This window comes from Anas platyrhynchos, chromosome Z (assembly GCF_047663525.1).
Source record: "Anas platyrhynchos isolate ZD024472 breed Pekin duck chromosome Z, IASCAAS_PekinDuck_T2T, whole genome shotgun sequence".
NCBI lineage: Eukaryota > Metazoa > Chordata > Aves > Anseriformes > Anatidae > Anas > Anas platyrhynchos.
Window position 1 is genome coordinate 74,323,552 of NC_092621.1, and position 17,407 is coordinate 74,340,958.

The 17,407-nt window shown below is 48.5% G+C and overlaps 1 protein-coding gene and 1 long non-coding RNA gene across 2 annotated transcripts; one reads left to right on the plus strand and one right to left on the minus strand.

Annotated features, from left to right (window-relative positions):
• Positions 1-572: 572 nt before the first annotated feature.
• TOPORS (TOP1 binding arginine/serine rich protein, E3 ubiquitin ligase) lies at positions 573-4,661 on the minus strand. Its single transcript, XM_027446200.3, has 2 exons — positions 4,372-4,661; positions 573-4,160 (listed from the first exon to the last, which is right to left on the minus strand). The coding sequence occupies exons 1-2, from the start codon at positions 4,588-4,590 to the stop codon at positions 1,200-1,202; spliced, it is 3,180 nt and encodes a 1,059-aa protein (XP_027302001.2). The 5' UTR covers positions 4,591-4,661; the 3' UTR covers positions 573-1,199.
• An 85-nt stretch (positions 4,662-4,746) lies between these two features.
• On the plus strand, positions 4,747-16,739 carry LOC113840110 (uncharacterized). The gene is made up of 4 exons (XR_003492841.3): positions 4,747-4,904; positions 5,016-5,191; positions 6,544-16,412; positions 16,573-16,739. It is a non-coding gene; the product is annotated as an uncharacterized lncRNA (long non-coding RNA).
• Positions 16,740-17,407: the final 668 nt, after the last annotated feature.

Genomic DNA, 17,407 nt, shown 5'->3' on the forward strand with positions numbered 1-17,407 from the left:
CACGCTGTTGCTGCTGCTGTCCCCTCAGCATCTGGGCCTGGTCAGCCCTGGAGACCCGCCTTGAAGCAATATGGCTGGAAGCACTGACCCTGGGCAAGCTCTCCTGCAGCCCCTGTCCTGGAGGGTCAGCGATGCCAAAGTATTCTGGGTTACTGAAGCTTTTTCTGGAGCAAAACTGGGCACTTCTACATGCTTAGCCCCAGGGGGCAGCTGCACCTGGTTTACCTGGGGGTGAAATTTGATGACAGTGGGACACAGTGTCTTGTTTCCTCAGGGAAATCTTAGAATCACAGAACCATACAGTGGCTTGGGTTGGAAGGGACTTGGAAGTCCCAAGGGATTTTTTGTGAAAAAAGGAAGAGGTATCATAGAGAGGCTTTGAGATCCCCAGCTTGGGGAACATTCAAAACTGCACGGACCCTGAGCAATCTGACCAAAGGTGTTCCTGCCTTCAGTGAGGGCTAGGATCTGACAACCTCCCAACCCAGAGAACCACCAACAGCACAAATGTTGGTCTGTAAACCCAAAACCAAAAGAGAAATGTTCTGCCGGCAAAGAACACAGTCCATGGCTTTAAATTATTAAAATTTAAAAAAAAAAAAGTTTATTGCTTTGTTCAAATTTTGACTTAACAACTTATATTACTGAAGGTGTTGTTCAAGATCTTTGTAGAAATTGCCAACTGCTTTTTAGCAGAGACCAGCTTAAACTACACAAAATACAACTTATCATGAAATATTTTTTAAGAACTAAGCAATATTTCTTACGTATAAGAAGAGTAATCCCCATAAGATGTATTTTCTGTCTTTTGGTATGTTTTTGCTGCGTGTTTGGTTTTTAAACACAGCTTTGAAATAACTCTGTGGATAAATTTTACATACCATGAGAAAATACGATGGCTTTATGAAATTATAGCTTTTAAGTAGTCCTTCAAGAAACCTAAGTTACATACTAACAATACTCTTATCTTCTCTGACATAAAAGTGCATACACATTCAAGGGTTTTTACACAGCTCCCAGACATATTTTAACACAAACAAGTCATACCAGGTGCTTTGTTCTCAATGGGGGAAAAAAGTTACTAAATTCACAATTTTAAGAATTATTCAGTGTAAAATACGCTACATGTTTTTGTCTGGGGACTCAAGCCAATGGGATTTGTTAACAAGTCTCTTTGGCAGCCTTGGTATCAGTGATAGTCACTCTGGATACTCTGTCCTGGGGGAAGACAGTTGACTGGAAGGCGTTGCTTGTGCTTCTTGACCGTGGTTTATCACAGTTACTATGTGAGTGGTGCTGCTGCTTGACGCATCCGCTACCAGGCTCTTACCAGCTGCTTCCTGAGGCTCAGTGTCAGCATTACTAATGTCAGCATCAAAGTCACGTCTAGTAGGAACATTGCAGTTTCCGGCTGGTTCTCCAGTTTCCTCGCTCGCTCTGTAAACATCGTCACATCCTGTCATTCCCAGAAGAGATGATAGAGACTCATTTTCCTGCTCGTTTAAGCTGGGTGTGCCTGTCCAAGTAACATTGCTGTCACATTCAGTACTTTCCGGCTCCTTGCCACTATCAGTATCAATTGTAATCAGCACTGGAGAGGAATGTGCGTGATGTTTGCGGTGTTTCTTCTTATGCTTTTTCTTCTTCTTTTTCATGTGCTTTGTTGCGTCTGTCGTTTTTCCTTCATAGACTATCTCCACACTTGGGCTTCTCATTCTCTTCTTCTTTTTCTTATGCCTGGTCTCGCTACTTGCGCGATTGTCTGAAAGGCTATCTTCATTTCCGTAGAAGTCGTTGAATGTCGAGAAATTTCTCCTGTGGTCATTTTCTCTCTCTTGACTTGTGCTCCCCTGTGCTGCCCTCTCCAAGTGCCGAGTTTTGTACTTCCTTTTCCCACCGGGCTTTTCGTTTTTTGTTCTGTCAGCCCCTGCAGGTGGGCTCCTTGACCTATCGCTTGATCGACTCCTTGATCTGCATCGCTCGTAATAGTGTCGCTCGTGAGGTCCCTTCTGGCTGTGCGGATCTTGCCTTTCAGTAAAGGACTGGATTCTGCATTCCGGATTAGCAGACTGTGTTGAACATTGGGCATTGGATGGAGGATCATTCCTGCCGTAGGAGTCCTCTTCACCTTTCTTTCGACTATACAAAGTGTAACCCCAGTGGTGCTTGCCTTGGTAATGGTCTTTTAGGTAATAGTTGCCATTGTCTCTACTCCTTGATCTCCTGTCTCTGCTCCTTGATCTCCTTCTGCGACGGCCTCTGCTAAGCGACCGTGATCTGCTTAATTCCCTGGACGTAGTGCTCTCACGACTAGGGGAGCCTCTACGGCTTCTTGGGGAGCGACTCCGGCTTCTTCGGGAGCCACTCCTGGCACGAGCTCTTGACCTCCTCCTGCTCCTTTTATTCCTATGTTTGCCGCTGTCTCTGCTTCTTGATCGCCTCTTTCTAGGGTGGCGTTTGCTGTAATGCTCCCTCTCAGACCCATGGCCATGGCTGTCTTGACTGTTCTGTGAAAAAGCCTGAGGACTCCTGGGCTTTGTCTTTCTGGACCATCTGTGATTAAAAGGGGAGCACGTCGTGTCCCTCTCCAAAGAGGGGCTCCAGATCAAGTTCTGTGGAGGCAGACGTTTTGCTTTACCTTTGTTTTTCTCCTCATTCAACTCTGTTGTCTCGGCTGCAGGGAATAAGGAGCTCCTGTAGCTGCCTACAGTCTCTTCATACATGGGGAAGCGTGGTGATAAGCTCCTGCTTTGTTCACTGTCACTCCAGCTGCGACACTGGACTGGCTGCTGTTGTGTCATATCCTCCCTTCTCTCCTCCCTGATGGACTCCTCGGAGTCTGAGGACAGCTCAACCACTTCTGGTGTCCTCTCAGCTAGTGGCTTAACATACCCAACAATAACGCAACTGTCCGAAGAAGAATCACCGTCATTTGCGTAAGCATTTGGCTGTAACTGAGCCTGCTGTAGGATTCTCCTTGCAGCAGAGTCTTCATCAGAACTTTCTGATGTCACCAGAGGAGAAACTATGGTTGTACGGATGTCCTCTGCAATGGAATAGGAAGGCCCTGGAGTTTCATCATCCCAGGGGGCCTGGCCAATACTGGTCATGGATGAACTGCGGTTTGGTCCGTGGGCATCTGCCTCATCTGGAGATATAGTAATGATTGTCGAGTCCGAGTGGCTTCCTTCATCATATGAAGGCGCAGGGCAGTCGTAATTGGCATGCTGATCGTACGCGTCTAAATTAAAAGGGCATCGGGCAAAACTGATGAACTCATGTAGGAAGTGTTCGGTCCGGTTCAGCAAAAATGGTCTCAACTCATCGGCAAAGGCGTCGCTTTCCAGGTCGTACATGGTCAGGTTGCTCATGATGATATGCTGCACGATGTTAACCAGGGACCCGTGGCCACCAAACAAGACTGTAAGCTCTCGCCTCAGCCAGGGAACCAGCCTGTGAAGGCAGGCAGGGTTGCGGCGGAAAAACTCTGCTGAAATGTCTCGGTAGCGGCCGCCGTCCTGGATGCTACGGACGCGCATCCCGGTGCGGTACAGGGCCCTGCGGAAGTTGATCATCTCCTCCTCCTGGATCTGCCGCATGGATCTGCCCTCCGCGCTGGCCTGCCTCCTCGAGGCCAGCCTCCTCAGCATCTGCTGAATCTCCTCATCTCTCTGCTGCACCGGCTGGCTGGACAAGCCCTCGAACAAAATCCCATTATCCGGCGGGGACATCGTCAGTCGAGAGGCGGAACCGCTTTGGAGGAAAGGCAACTCGCGGCGTTCCCTGGTTAAGGTGGTTCGGTAGCGAAACCTGCGGCCATCATGGCTGGCAAAAGAGCCGCTCTCCACCGGGTTGACCACGTACTCCTCAAAGTCATCCTCAGCACGCACCGTATGGAAGATGGAAAAGAAGGGCTGCTTGCAAAGTGGGCACTCTGCCTTGCTCTTCGACCACTCCTGTATGCAGTGGAAACAGAACCTGTGCAAGCAGCGGTCCAGGTAGGCCACGTTGTCAAACTTATCCAGGCAGATCGGGCACTTGGCATCCGGCGACGTGTTCGAGGGCATGGTCTGGGGCTGCCAGCTGGCACCGGGTATCGGCGGGGAGTCCTCGTCGTCGTCGTCTGGGAACTCCTCGCCGAAGCCAAAGCTGGCTGAGCACTGGGAGAGGAGGAGGAGGAGGAGGAGGAGGAGGAGGAGGAGGAGGAGGAGGAGGAGGAGGAGGAGGAGGAGGAGGAGGAGGAGGAGGAGGAGGAGGAGGAGGAGGAGGAGGCAAACAGGGGGTGAGCAGCGTGGGTGATGCCAACAGGTGCCCGTGCGGGACGGGCGGGCGGGCGGAGGGGACAGCCGGAGGGGCCCGGCCCGCACTCACCGCCTGTCTCCCAGCCCGGCCCAGCTCCGCCGCCGCCTTCCCCTTGTGCCGAGCCCGGCAGCGGCCGGACCCGCTCCCAGCCCGGCTCCGCTCCCGCTCCCGCTGCCGCTGCCGGTGCCGGTGCCGCTCGCGGCCCCGCCCCCCCCGGCCCCGCCGCTCCTCCCGGCCCGGCCGGCGGCGGAGGCCGCGCTCCGCCAGGCCCCGGCGCGGCTCCGACATCGGCGGCGGAAGTGGCGTTGCCACGGCAACCGGGCCCCCCCCCTCCCCTCACCACCCCCCCCTCCCTCCCCTCCCCTCCCCTCCCCTCCCCACCCTCCCCTCCCCTCCCCTCCCCTCCCTCCCTCCCTCCCCCCCCCTCTCTCCCGCCGCCGCCGCCGCCGCCGCCGCCGCCGCCGCCGCCGCCCGCCCGTCAGCGGAGGCAGCATGGCGGTCGCTGCCTCACGACGTCACTTCCGTGCTGCGCGCCGCCATCTTGCTACCGGGCAGGGGGCGCCATGACGGGGCGGCGGAACCCGCGGCCGTTCTGCCGCCTGGTGGGTGGGGGGGGAGGGGCCGTATCGCGATATCCCCGCCTCGCGACAGCCCCGCGTTACGCCTCTTATCGCTTTTTTTTTTGTTTGTTTGTTTTTTTTTTTTTCCCTCAGGTTCTGGCCGCTCTGGTGCTGCTGTCGTGGGGCTACGTGCTGTGCGGGGCGCGGGCCGCGGCCGGGCGGCTGCTGCGGGGCGGCCCCGCGGGGCCCTGAGGAGGAGCAGGACGAGGAGGAGGAGGAGAGAGGCCGAAGGACGCCGCCCCAGGAGCCCCGAGGGCAGGGCCCCGCTGGTTGGTCACCGGGAGCTTCCCGCGGGGGCGGGGGGCAGGGCTGGGGCCGACCCCACCATCCCCGCACTCACCGGCCGCCAAACCCCGGCCCCGAACACCCCCAGGGGCGGTGCCGCCACCGCCTCCCCGGGCAACGCGTCCTAACAACGCCCGACTGCTCCTTCTGAGGAGAAATGTCCCCTCATTTCCCACCCAAACCTCCCCAGCGCAACTGGAGGCCGTTCCCTCCAGTCCTGTCACCAGTTATTTTTTAGAAAAGGCCGACCCCCCCCCCCCAGCTCCCCACACACTCCTTTGAGGCAGGCGCAGACAGCAATGAGGTCTCCCCTCAGCCTCCTCTTCCCCAGACCAAACAGCCCCAGTGCCCCCAACTGCTCCCCACAGGACACCAGCACAAGCCTCTGCCCGCCCGGTAGCCCAGCCCATTCCCAGGGCAGGCTGGAAGTTTGCTAGCAAATTACATCGACCTGCACACACACATTTACTTGTAGCATCTGGGGGAGACGGAAACACTCCCGCTCACCAATTCTCAGGCATATGTGCTGTGATCGGCAGTCCTAGTGCTGGCACTGCCTCTGGGTTTACTCACTGCGTTTACCCAGTAACTGAATCTGGGGTACACGCACCATTTCTGCTCTGGGCACTGGGGCTGAGCCCCTCCCCATTACTTACTTCTATCACTGCTATCAGGCCTCTTACCTGCGGACATCTGCACCACATCTCTACACGATCTGCAAGGGTCCTCCGTGATCCACCTTCTAACTGCTGTCTGCGTGTGTCAGCTCTTAGGCAAGGTGGGATCCGCTCAGAGAGACCAGCTGTGACTCCGGAGTCACGAAAATGGGCAGCTGGGAGCCGCTTTCCCTTGCTGGGAGCTGCTTACACCCGCTGCCTGACGCTCACTCGAAGAGAGCTCGTGAACTGCGACCTGCCTCGGAGGAGGACACAGAGCTTCTGCCTGAGGCAGCTCAACTGTGACCCAAAACCGTTAGAATTCTGAAGGGGTCACAATATGGGGTGCGGCAGCTCATTAGCATGGGGCTGGCAGGAGCAGAAGCCTGATGGCTCCTCACCCTGACCTGTGTCACCCCTTCAGACCCACAGACCTCCTCAGGCTGGGGAAAAGCCTTCCCCTGCGAGGCTGGGCTCAGCTCCCCGGGCTTCTGCTAGCAGCAGAGCTTCATCCACCCAGCAGGGACCTTGCTCCTGTGCCCCAAGCAGCAGCCACAGCCCTGGGACTGCCAGTAGGGCTCCTCACAAATACATAAAAACTGCCACAGGCTGTGCCAGTGCCCCCTGCGAAGGTGTATGTGCAGACAGACAACACCCTCTGCCTCTCTCTCTTTTTCCAGGGAGCCTTGTGCCTTCAGGGTAGCTGAGCTGCTGTGAGCACCCTGAGCTGCTTCACCCCCAGGCAGCCACCAGATGGAGAAGTGCACCGCAGCACCGCTTCCCTGCCGGCCCCACAGGTCTCCAGCAACCTCTGGAGACTCTCAGATGCTCCCTGCAGTGGGAAGCAGAGCCCACAGCTCTGGAGAGCTGCAAGTAACCAGAGAAATCCCAAAAACTTGAGGTTTAGAATCAGCTCAGTTTCTCACGCTGGAGAAAATCTTCACTCTGACTCTTGTGCCCAGCAGATGTGCATTGCTTTAATGCTGATGCCATAGGGATCAGTGCCCAGGATTCAGATCCCGGATTTAAGAAATTACATTAACAGATACCTAATTTCAGGAGAAAAGAGAATACAAACTCAGCACATCAGCATTAACTGTTAAAAATTCAGTTCCTATGCAGTTTTGATGCCAGTTGTCTCATTTATTTACATGTACATGCATACCTCTCAGGAAAATTCCCCTGAAGCTGCCCACTTTCAGCACTACCACCTGTGTTGTGTATTCCAGCTCCCCTTCCCTTCCAAACTCTGTGCTTGGCTAGTCCTGTGCTTGCCTGTGGAAGTCAGGGAGCATGTGCAAAACCCCTCAGCTTGCACCAGGGGTGTCCCAGGAAGGGCCAGGAGCAGCCAGCTCTCCTCACCCACAAAGATGCAGTGAAGATCAGAAAACGTTTCCTGTCCAAAATGGTATAGCAAATAACCATGCCTTCAGCAGCATTAACCATTCAGATGCAATCACCAGGGATGGCTCTTTTGCTAATGCCTATCATCCCTAAAGGAACATATTCATAATGCCGACGAAATCCCCTTCAGATCTTATTATTATGATGATTATGTTAAACAAAGCTTAGCCTGTTTGTGACAGCAGAGCGTGTTTGTTAGTCACGAAGTGTTCTGTTTGTTTGTTTAGGTTTCAGGGGGTTGTTTGGGAAAATTGTGATCAGCATGCTTTTGATTAGCATCGCTAAGAGGCACTTTAGCTTAATGAAATGATTAATTGATTCATCCAGGTATGCAGCCACACTAACAGCTGCTTCAACGGATGCAAAAAGATTCCCCTTCAAATGCGACCTTGCCTCACTAACGTGAGGCAGTACCCATGGATACATGTTAATTATAAGGTTGACAGGAATATGTAAGGATAGCTAATGCTGTAGCTGAATTACTTAATGAAGACTGTGGAAGAAAGTCAAGAAATGGAAACAAAACAGGAAACCGTGGGCTGAATTCTACCTCAAAACACCTTAATCTACCAATGATAATCAATTTCTCCTGAATTATAGCAGCAAGGAAGCTGGAACGTAATGGCTTAATTCCTGCATTACAGATTGTTTGGACGAATTACACAAGTTCAAGCCACAGTTTAACAGATCCCTGTTGTCTTAATAATAAGTATTTGCTTTCTATTTTCCTGTCTGCTTTTTTTTGCAACACTACCTGTAACCTAAAAACTGTATAAATACAGATTTTGGTAAATATACACAAGCTCATAGCATAGTAAATGGAAGCCTAATGACCTTTTAAGATCCCAGTAGTGACTGTATATAAGATGCCTGTAGTCCTAACGAGAAAACTTAAGATTTTTGTGGTGAAAGAGAAAAAATAGTTGTATGCATGGTATATATAGCATGAGACACAGAATAAGGACAGGAGAGAGGCACAGCAAGTGGAAGACAGCACCGAGACCAGCAGAGGGTGGCATGTCAGGGGACCCTGTCCAAGAACAGAAGCCCATGTCGTGATGCCCCAGCCACCACAGGTGGCTCGGTAATGCTGCCCAGCGTATGAATGTAATCAGCTAGAATGAAGCAAAAGCGTGCAACAACCTCTGCAGAAGCTAGACGGCAGTGTGGGCACGTGCTCCGAGGAACAGGCAAGCTACTGCCCGTACTTTACACAGTGGGCTCTAATTGTGAGTCTTCCATTTACAGGAATCGGGTTTGGATCTCTCATTCATCACCTGAAATAAATGTCGTTTAGGATCTCTGAAACTTTAGACTGAAGACCAGAAACTACTCAACTAAAGAGAAAAAGCAACAGCCAAAAAGTCTTAACTAGTGTTCCCCAAGCAGAAATAATTTATCACTTACTTTAACAGTATAAAGTTGTTGTTTTTTGTTTGTTCGTGGTTTTTTGTTTGTTTGTTTTGGATGTTCACATTTCTATGTGTCGGTAGATTGTCTGATGTACCAGTGACACTGCCAAGTGAGCTTGTCACTAAAGGAAACGTGCATTATTGTACATGAGTATTTACATTCAAATGAAACAAAAGGAGAGGTGGAGGGCTTTGCCACAGATACTGGAAGAGATGAATGGTTAAAAAGATAGAGACCTTCAAAAACCATATGTTGCCCAAAGCAAGCTTTAATGAATTTTGCTGTGGTTCAGTGAATCTGGTTTTCTTTTAATGGTTCATTTGGCAAGTCGTTGCTGCAGCTATTTCTAATAATAATGTCACAACAGTCTTTTAACTGAGTACAGTTTTGTGACCGTACAGTACTGCTCTGAAAGGCATTTCTGGACTTGGTAGGATGGGAGAACACATGCAGTGAGTTCCTTCAGCTTCCTCCTCTGTGATATGCACCACACGGAAGAACAAGAGCACAGCATCCATGCTGAGGTGCAGCACAAGGAATTCTCTTCCACTCACTCACATGAGGGTTATTTTGAAATGATAACAGCAGCTGAAAGCAGAATGTTGCCAGCAGACAGGGACAGTGTTTACTTCTTCCTTTGGTGTGACTTCAGTCTTAAAATCTTTGGGTGTTATTGGTTGCAATCCATATGGCCACATGTTTTTATCCAACATGCTAATTTTTTTGATAGAATTATTTTCCTAATCCTCTGTTCCAAATAATACTTTCACTCCATCCCTACACTGATTCAAGCAGCATCATAATAATATATATATATATATATCAAATAATATTTAAGAAGACTAAATATATACTGGTGTTCATCATAAAGCACGAGTTCAATGCCAGCAGCTCCACATTTCTACAGATGCTCTCAAGCACAGGGTAACACTCTGTCTTCTGCACTATGATTTTTCAGCTATACCTGTGAGTGGACAAAACATTTTGCAGCAGGTTTGAGTAGACATAATGCAAGAAGGTGAGATCTGTAGTGCAGGGACAGGGGGAGGAATGTGAACGGAGGCTTCTGATAGCAGATTAAAGCCCAGACCCACACATACGGCTGTGACTCCATGCACTAAACTGGGGCAAATAATCCTATCAAAGTCAACAAAAGCATGCAGTCTGAAAAATAAAGCTCTGAGCAAACATCTGCAGTAGGCTTCAGATCAGCGGCAGATGCAAACCTTGCTTTGACCTTGATAGTTGATCCCAGTGATTTCAACGGGACTGTTCACATACAAAAAAAAAAAACAAAAACCTTCATGAACATCCAGAATTGGGACTAAAACCCCATTAATTCTGTCTCCTTAGAAGCAAGTGATCCTGACAGGGCTGCTATTTATTAAGTAGCACTTGTATTTAGCTTTCAGGTGCCCCTGACCAGCACCCAAGACCAGTATCTATCTCAAAAGAGAGGCTGCACTCCGCCACACACAGCTGCAGGCAGCAGTGGTCCCGATGGGCTCAGCTGGTTTCCCTGCTTCCAGCAAGCCCACTTCTGGTGGGATTTATACAGAGTGTGTGTAGAAGTTTGTGACTGAGCACATTTGTCCTCAATCATCCCATCACTGATTCAAAGGAAGTCCATAAGGTCAAACCAACACCTCCCACCTTGGTAGATGCTGAGCTCTTTGCCAGGCAGAGGAGCTGCTTGGTTATTGCACCTGGACAGAAACACACAGAGCAAAGCACACACTTCAGTTCTGGTTTTCCATTTTTATGCTGATTGGTGGCACCTGTCAGGAGTTAAGCACCAACCCAAAAGGTTAAACCATTAAAGCACAATGCTTTGCCTCTCACAGGCTGCACGGGGCCACAGCCTGCAGATTTTATTAATTGTGGCCAGGAGGGTTCTGCCTCTGTAAAGAACCAAGGGATGTGGTCTAGCAATTAAGGTGTCGGCTCCAAAAAGAAACCCTCCTCAAATAATTGCAGTCCACTAGGCCTCGATCCAAAGCACCGTGCAGGTAATGACTTCGGGGACGTCTGCCAGCACCCTTGTGCTGAGGGCATGTATAATCATAGCGGTGAGGTAAACCAAATTTGTGTGAGAGAGTGAAAGGCAGCATGTGGCCTGTACAGCCTGGTGCAAGGAAACGCAGTCATTTCTATTTCCCTGCATGTGGGCCAAGAGGAGAGGAGCTGGTCAGAAAGCTGACTGGGCTCGCAGAGACAACAACCCAGGTGGTGCCTGGGGCCCTCCTGGGGCCCCCAGCACACCCAGGGCTTTAAAAAGGTGTTAAAATAAATGGTGTACCTTGCTAAGCCCTGCCTGAACAGTTTGGGCCGTGGCTGTGATGAGACTGCTCACATTAATCTCACTCCTGAACCAGCAGTCACAGCAGGGGCACTGCCCCAAGACCAGCCTGTGCATCTTCTCAGGCCCTTCTGTTTTCCTCAGAAACTTCCAATTCTCCTTACAACAGGCAGCTAACCTGACAAACAGTGAGAAGAGCAAATTTAATCTGCTGCAGATAGTTGTTCCTCACTGATTTTAAGTAATAACCACCCCAGGTGGTTATTTCTGCCAGGGACATTTCTGTCAGTCCCCGCTCTCTCCAGATCCTCTGTGCCCAGCCAGAATTCTCCTTAATACCTTCCTTGTCTTTCTTCCTGGGCAAGGGATACACTGGAGAAGGTCAGCAAAGGGACAGTCCTGGTCTGAGGTGTGGGACAGGAGAGAGGATGAGGCCTTAGAGGCCTCAGAGCTCTTAAAGGACCTTAGATGTCTTTTCCAACCTGAACGTTTCTGTGACTCTACCCAGTAGACAACAGCAAATCACCTTCCTCAGATAAAAGCAGCTCTTTCCAAGCTGATCCAGCAAGGATCAACTCTTCCAGCCCCTCAGTACCAGCCACAAGGGGCTGTGCAGGGACAGCAGCCCCTACGGGGGATGGATCTGCCTCTTTCCTCATAAAATCAAAATAGTAAAAAGTTCAGAAAACTGCAATTTCTTAGCAGGGATTTCAGTAGACTTAGGTTCCTGACTGTGCTGTCTGCACAAGATCCACCCACTGCTACTTTGTGAGTGAGTTGAACGTTTTGTCATTTTTCTCTTTAGATAAACTTAAATTAGGAAGTCTTTATCCAACAGGAAGAAAGACACAGAACTACTTCTCAAAACAACTTTGATCATAGTGCAGTCTGTCACTGGCCAGCATGCCTCTCACAGGCACATTAATGCATTCTTGTTGGCAATAAACACCGAGTAGTTTGTTCTAGGGAAAGACTACCCTATATATATTTGAGGAATGCACACTCCCAGTTTGGCAAGCAATTTTAGAAATAGCCTAGTAGGATTCTTCTGTTACTGCTTAATGGGCATATGTTCTCTTATTACTGCTTTAGAGTTAAGTGGTAGCTCACCTATGCTGTTTTTTTGTTTGTCTTTTTGTTTGGTTGTGTGTTTTTTTCTGCTATTAAAGGCAGTTAAAGAAAATGTAAGTGATACTTTAGAAACCTTTCTAAAACTTCAGTGCTGAATTAAATGGAGAATGTCAAGTGCTAAATAAAAGTGAGCCACAATTAATGTTAGGGGAGAGTAAGCTATGCCTGCAGCCTGCTGATAATTTACATTTCCACGGTCACATTCTTCACTAAAATAAATGCCTCTTTCCCTACTGAAGGTATGTGAAAGGCCCAAACGAACAAACAATAAGACTGGTGATATGCATATGAATGTAGAGAGCTGCCAGCATTAAACCAGGCACCTCTCTATGTCTCTGGTAGGGGACAAAGTGCACCATCAGAGACTTGTGAAACCACCTGCCCCCAAGAAATTGAGGCCACCTCTGGCAGCTGAAGGTTGGCTCCATTTGCTGACATGATCGAGCCAGCACACACAGTCACCCCTTTGAAAAGAACTAGAAAAAAAAATGTTCCTTACTTTGCTGCATTTATACTAAATTTAAGCACATGTTGCCACAAATTTAAATTAAAGTTTCAGGTTGAAGCTGGGGATTTGGTATTGTTAGTATTTGGTATTATTCTCCTCCCACGTGAATTACTGTGGCATCAAGTTGCTTTGGCCAACAAAGACAGGATGAATGCCTCGTAATATACACCACCCAAAATTTAGGTATCTCGCCTATATTAGTTTTCTCACCATACCCTGGGCCATTTAATTTTTACTGGATGATTGTGTGTCATGTTATTCACCCAAGTGTCAGTATCAGCTGGCTTATGGAAGATGGATCAATGAACTATAGCCTTCTCTAAATTCTTGAGAGCACCTTCAAAGTGTGTATCAGTCTTGAGTCGTAACTGCATTGATGCCTGTCCTCTCATGCAGGCGAGGACATCTCTCATCCAAGGACATATAAGGGTTATGCTGCTATGCCAGAACAACACTAACTCCAGAATCTCTTGGTGATTTCAGCTTATGCAGTGGAAGCTGTGGAGGGGAGGAGGAGAGGAATGTGCTTTAGCCTGTATGGGAGATCATCCCTACTTTTACTCTCAGAAAACTGCCCAGCGTTGTATATACAGAAGCTGTAAGGCAATGCTCAATGCAGAGGTTTTTATGTCTTCTGAAGCAACAGTTCTGCCAAAAATAAATAAATAAATAAATAAGATCTGAATTAAAGTATTTTTCAAGAGGATCATAGGGCAGAGAAATGCCACTGACTGAAACGGAGCAACTGCACTAACAGACACAGAAGGTGCGGATCTCCTGAGCACCTCATCTGTTTGCTGCTCTTCATTGTAATCTATTCATTGATGAAAATAACCTTAAACGATGGCATTTATTAAACTGAATATGTGAAGAGGATGATACAGCAACACAGAAGTTAACCTGTGCACAGTATGAGAGTACAGACATTTTTCCTGTTCGTGACTAATAGCTCTCTGAAAAAGGTCAATCATGAGAAATTGGACAGGAGTTCACCTCCTCATTCTGTGTGGATAAGGAAAATAAAATGTAATTTCCAGGAAGAACCTAGACAAGCTTTCTCTGTGTTTTGGAGAGGCATTAGAAGATTAAGAAAGAAAGCATATGTAAGTGTCTCTCTGTATCTGTGAAGACCTACATGGATACAGTCTGCCTCCACTCAGCATGTGCCAAACTTCCGTATACTGCCAACTTTTCTAAATTTCTTGCAGTGTATAACCTTGCAAATAGTTGTTTTTTGTTTGGTTGGTTTTGTTTCCTTTTTCTTTTTTCCTGGCAATCTGTAAACTGCTACATAGTTTTCCTTACAGTCCACATCAAAAATCATAACATGCTCTTTCCATGTCCAGCTGTTTCCTGGATTGCCTTTAGTTTTTGAGAACACTTAACACATGGAATAAAATCAGCAATTTAGATCTCCAGTTTGCCTTCTCGACTTGCCTCACCCCGAGTTATACATCAGTAGATGTACCTTTTATCCTGCTATTGATCTTGGAAAAAAAGCAACCAGCAAGAAAGCCACCTAAATGCTACAAAATTATGAGATGTGCTTCATTTTTCAAATGCAAACTCTTCAATTACTTCTTAATGAGAACAAAGGTAACAAAGAATCAGGAGGGTATTTTTTAGCACTAAGCAAACCCAACATACTCCAACATACTTAAGTACCTACATGGGCATATTTTGTAAAACAACTAACACTGAAGCACAAATGAAACCAAAAGCAACATGTGGCATTGTCCAGCAAACTGAGCATGCTGAAAAGCAAAAATCTCCCCCCGAGTTCTTCTATAAATTCATGCAGCGATATTCTGGCTTTAGAGTTATGGCAACGATGAATTAGCAAGCTACAAGCAATCACAGACAAAAAGACTCTGGTCTACCTCTTCACTCTTCATCTATCAATGAACCTGCAGTGTTGGCAGGGAAGCAAAATACCTATTTTATAGATGGCAATCTCAGACAGAGCTAGGATTAGCTTCACAGGGGTCATCTAAAGCAACAGAAAACACTCATCATACCTTTCATGCCAGGCATTTCCAATGTCTTAGCACACTCCCACATCTAAATCCATTTCAGAAAAATCCAGCGAAGCCCAGCAGAAGGCATCTGGTCTTAACTGGACCACGTTAAACTCTCGCCCCAGCCCACTGCATGTTGCAATGCAGCTGACACTGTGCACCACCAGACGTTTGTTCCCTGGTTCACAGGGATGCTTCCATTTAGATGCTTCAAAAGGAAATAAAAATGAAATAACTTCACTTCTCTCTGGGCCACAAATGCAGCATGTGTGCCATATAAATGTCTGTTCTTGCTCTGGTAGTGAAATGGAGCTGGTTAGAAAAGAGACTTTCTGAAGGCCATCCGACCTGGGCTGCAAGCAAGAACCACATACACCTCGTGTTAATCATTAACACCACCTGCCTCTGAGGGAGGTTCCTGCCCAGAGGTGGGACTGACAGCACGAACATCAGCCTCCCTGCTTTCCTCACCCTTTCATCGGGGTCTGCTGATGCTACAGCAGAATGGTGAGTCAAGCACAATCAGATGTCCTTGGCTTCATCTCCCTGCCCCACACCTCTCCTTCCCAGCACCGACTGTGGATCCCTCCACTCCCACATCCTCCTGTGCAGCACAGGCAGGAGGCATGCCAAGTTCAGATCTTCCTGAGTGAGGACAGGGCTCACATAAGAAGGAAATATCAGGAGTGCTTATCTGGGGTGAGCTGCATTTGCCACTCACCATTCACAGGGGACAGCTGGCATGTGAATTGTGTATCTCTAAATAAAACTTGTGAGGACATAGCGGTGAGGAGATGGGCAAATGCCATGTGAGCTGGGTTTTTCTGCTCTGTTTTTTAAACCCAGAGCAGATTGACACTGTGGCAAACTCTTGAGTTTTTTTGCCTCTGAAAACTAGGCAGCATCCCCTAATAGCCTCATACATTGGAGAAGGAATGAGTAGATCGGCATTTACATAGCAGGAAGAACCACATCTCTGCCTATCAAAAGATGCTTTCCAGTGGCTGAGCCTCGCTGGGTGAGCTGACCTTCCAGGCAACTGGCTTCCCACAGCGTGCGCCAGTCATGCCACCAAAATGTTAACTCACATCACTTACAACACCTGTGTAAGCAGCTCATTAAATCGGGCCAGGTTGTGCCATCCAGCACACCTGATGGGCTTAATGTGGTGTCTTGCCCTGGCGCTTGGGTTACCACCGGGCAGACGGGCTGTAAGTGACTGAGAAGGCATTTTCCCAGAGGAGCTTCTGTTTTCCAGAGCTCAGGCATTGTTGATTATTTTCCTTGTGTTGCCCATTCCAATCTTTCCTTTCCAATCTTCTTACCCCCTAGAGGGCCTGTATAGCTTTTTAGTAACCTTAAATCAAAGCATGAAATCAGCAATAGTCTGACTACGGACCAGCTCTGAGGACAATACATGGGCTTATAATAGCACGGTATCAAGCCATGGACCTGGCAGTGACCCTGCACATGAGGGAGCTGATTTATCTAAGAGGCCAGATTTTGTTTCCTTATTGCTGCAAAGCCTCAAAATGTATTACGTGGGGAGGCCACAAGGAGTTTCAATAATGTGACTGGAATTGCACGTATCTTTACTGAAATTACAGACTTAATTCGCTGTCTTTTCAAAGAAAAGTGAGCCAGCAGGTACACAGCTCTCAGGTAACAGAAAGCAGCTAGCACCTACCACATCTCCAGATCACCACTTTGTTAGTCAGGTCACAGCTGTTGAGATGCACCTTGCAACGTGGGTCACGTCCTGAGCTGAGAAGGAAGGTGAGGTTGCTCACTGAGGTAAGGGTGCCTTCCAGGCAGAGGGCATCTCTGCCACCTCCCATCTCTGTTCTGGGCTCTCCACTAGGGGTGCTCACACAGTCCCAACCTGCAGGAGAAATTAGATTTATTATTATTTTAATTCTCTTTGGTTTTTCTTAAGCCTGAAGCACCGGACTTAAACCACCATCTCATTCTGAAGTGAGCTGCAGGCAGCTGTCAGATGGCAACACTGCACGCTAGCACGTGAGTGCGAACTGAGTCAGACTTGGAAAGTAAAGGCTTAGCTTCCACGCCTGCTCCTTGAAGCCAGACAAGAAAGGAAAAAAAAAAGGAATAAGTATCAGGAGAAATAATAAAATTAAATGCTTTTTAAAGTAGAATTATTCTATATTTTTTTAATGATTCTTTTCTAAGCAAAACCACACATTCTGTCTCCTGGACACGAAAGAACATGTAGGATCTAAACCAGCACCATGATGAAAAAGACAAGATGTGTACAGCATGCAGTCACTCTCAGGAAGGGATGAACGCTTGCAAAATCACACGCTGGCCTTGAGGAGTCCTCTGGGTAACAACTGGAGGGGAGGTCACAGACAAATACCCTTCAGCATGATAGTATCTGCTGAACATAATCTCTGTTCATGGAGCAGTATTCCCTGGCACAGGCTCCCCTCTGCAAGCCCTTCAGCCTCTCCCAGACCCACAGCCTTCGACCAGCGAGCTGTTCACCCTCTGGCCATGCCTTGCATTACCACAGGGATGCACAGGCACCAATTCTGCAGCCTGCTGCCTCCAACAGGCTTCTGCTCAGCACCTGCCCTTTGGCAGGCTGAGGGCAAAGCAGCAAGAGAAACCAGAAAGGTAAAGTGGAAATTGCTGAGCAGAAAGAGCCACACAGCAGGCACCCAGTAAAGCAGGCAACGAGCTCTCAGGCCCTGAAAACCCTGGGTAGAAAGGGTCAGAAGCAGAGGCTGTTAAGTAAAGTGAGAAACTGA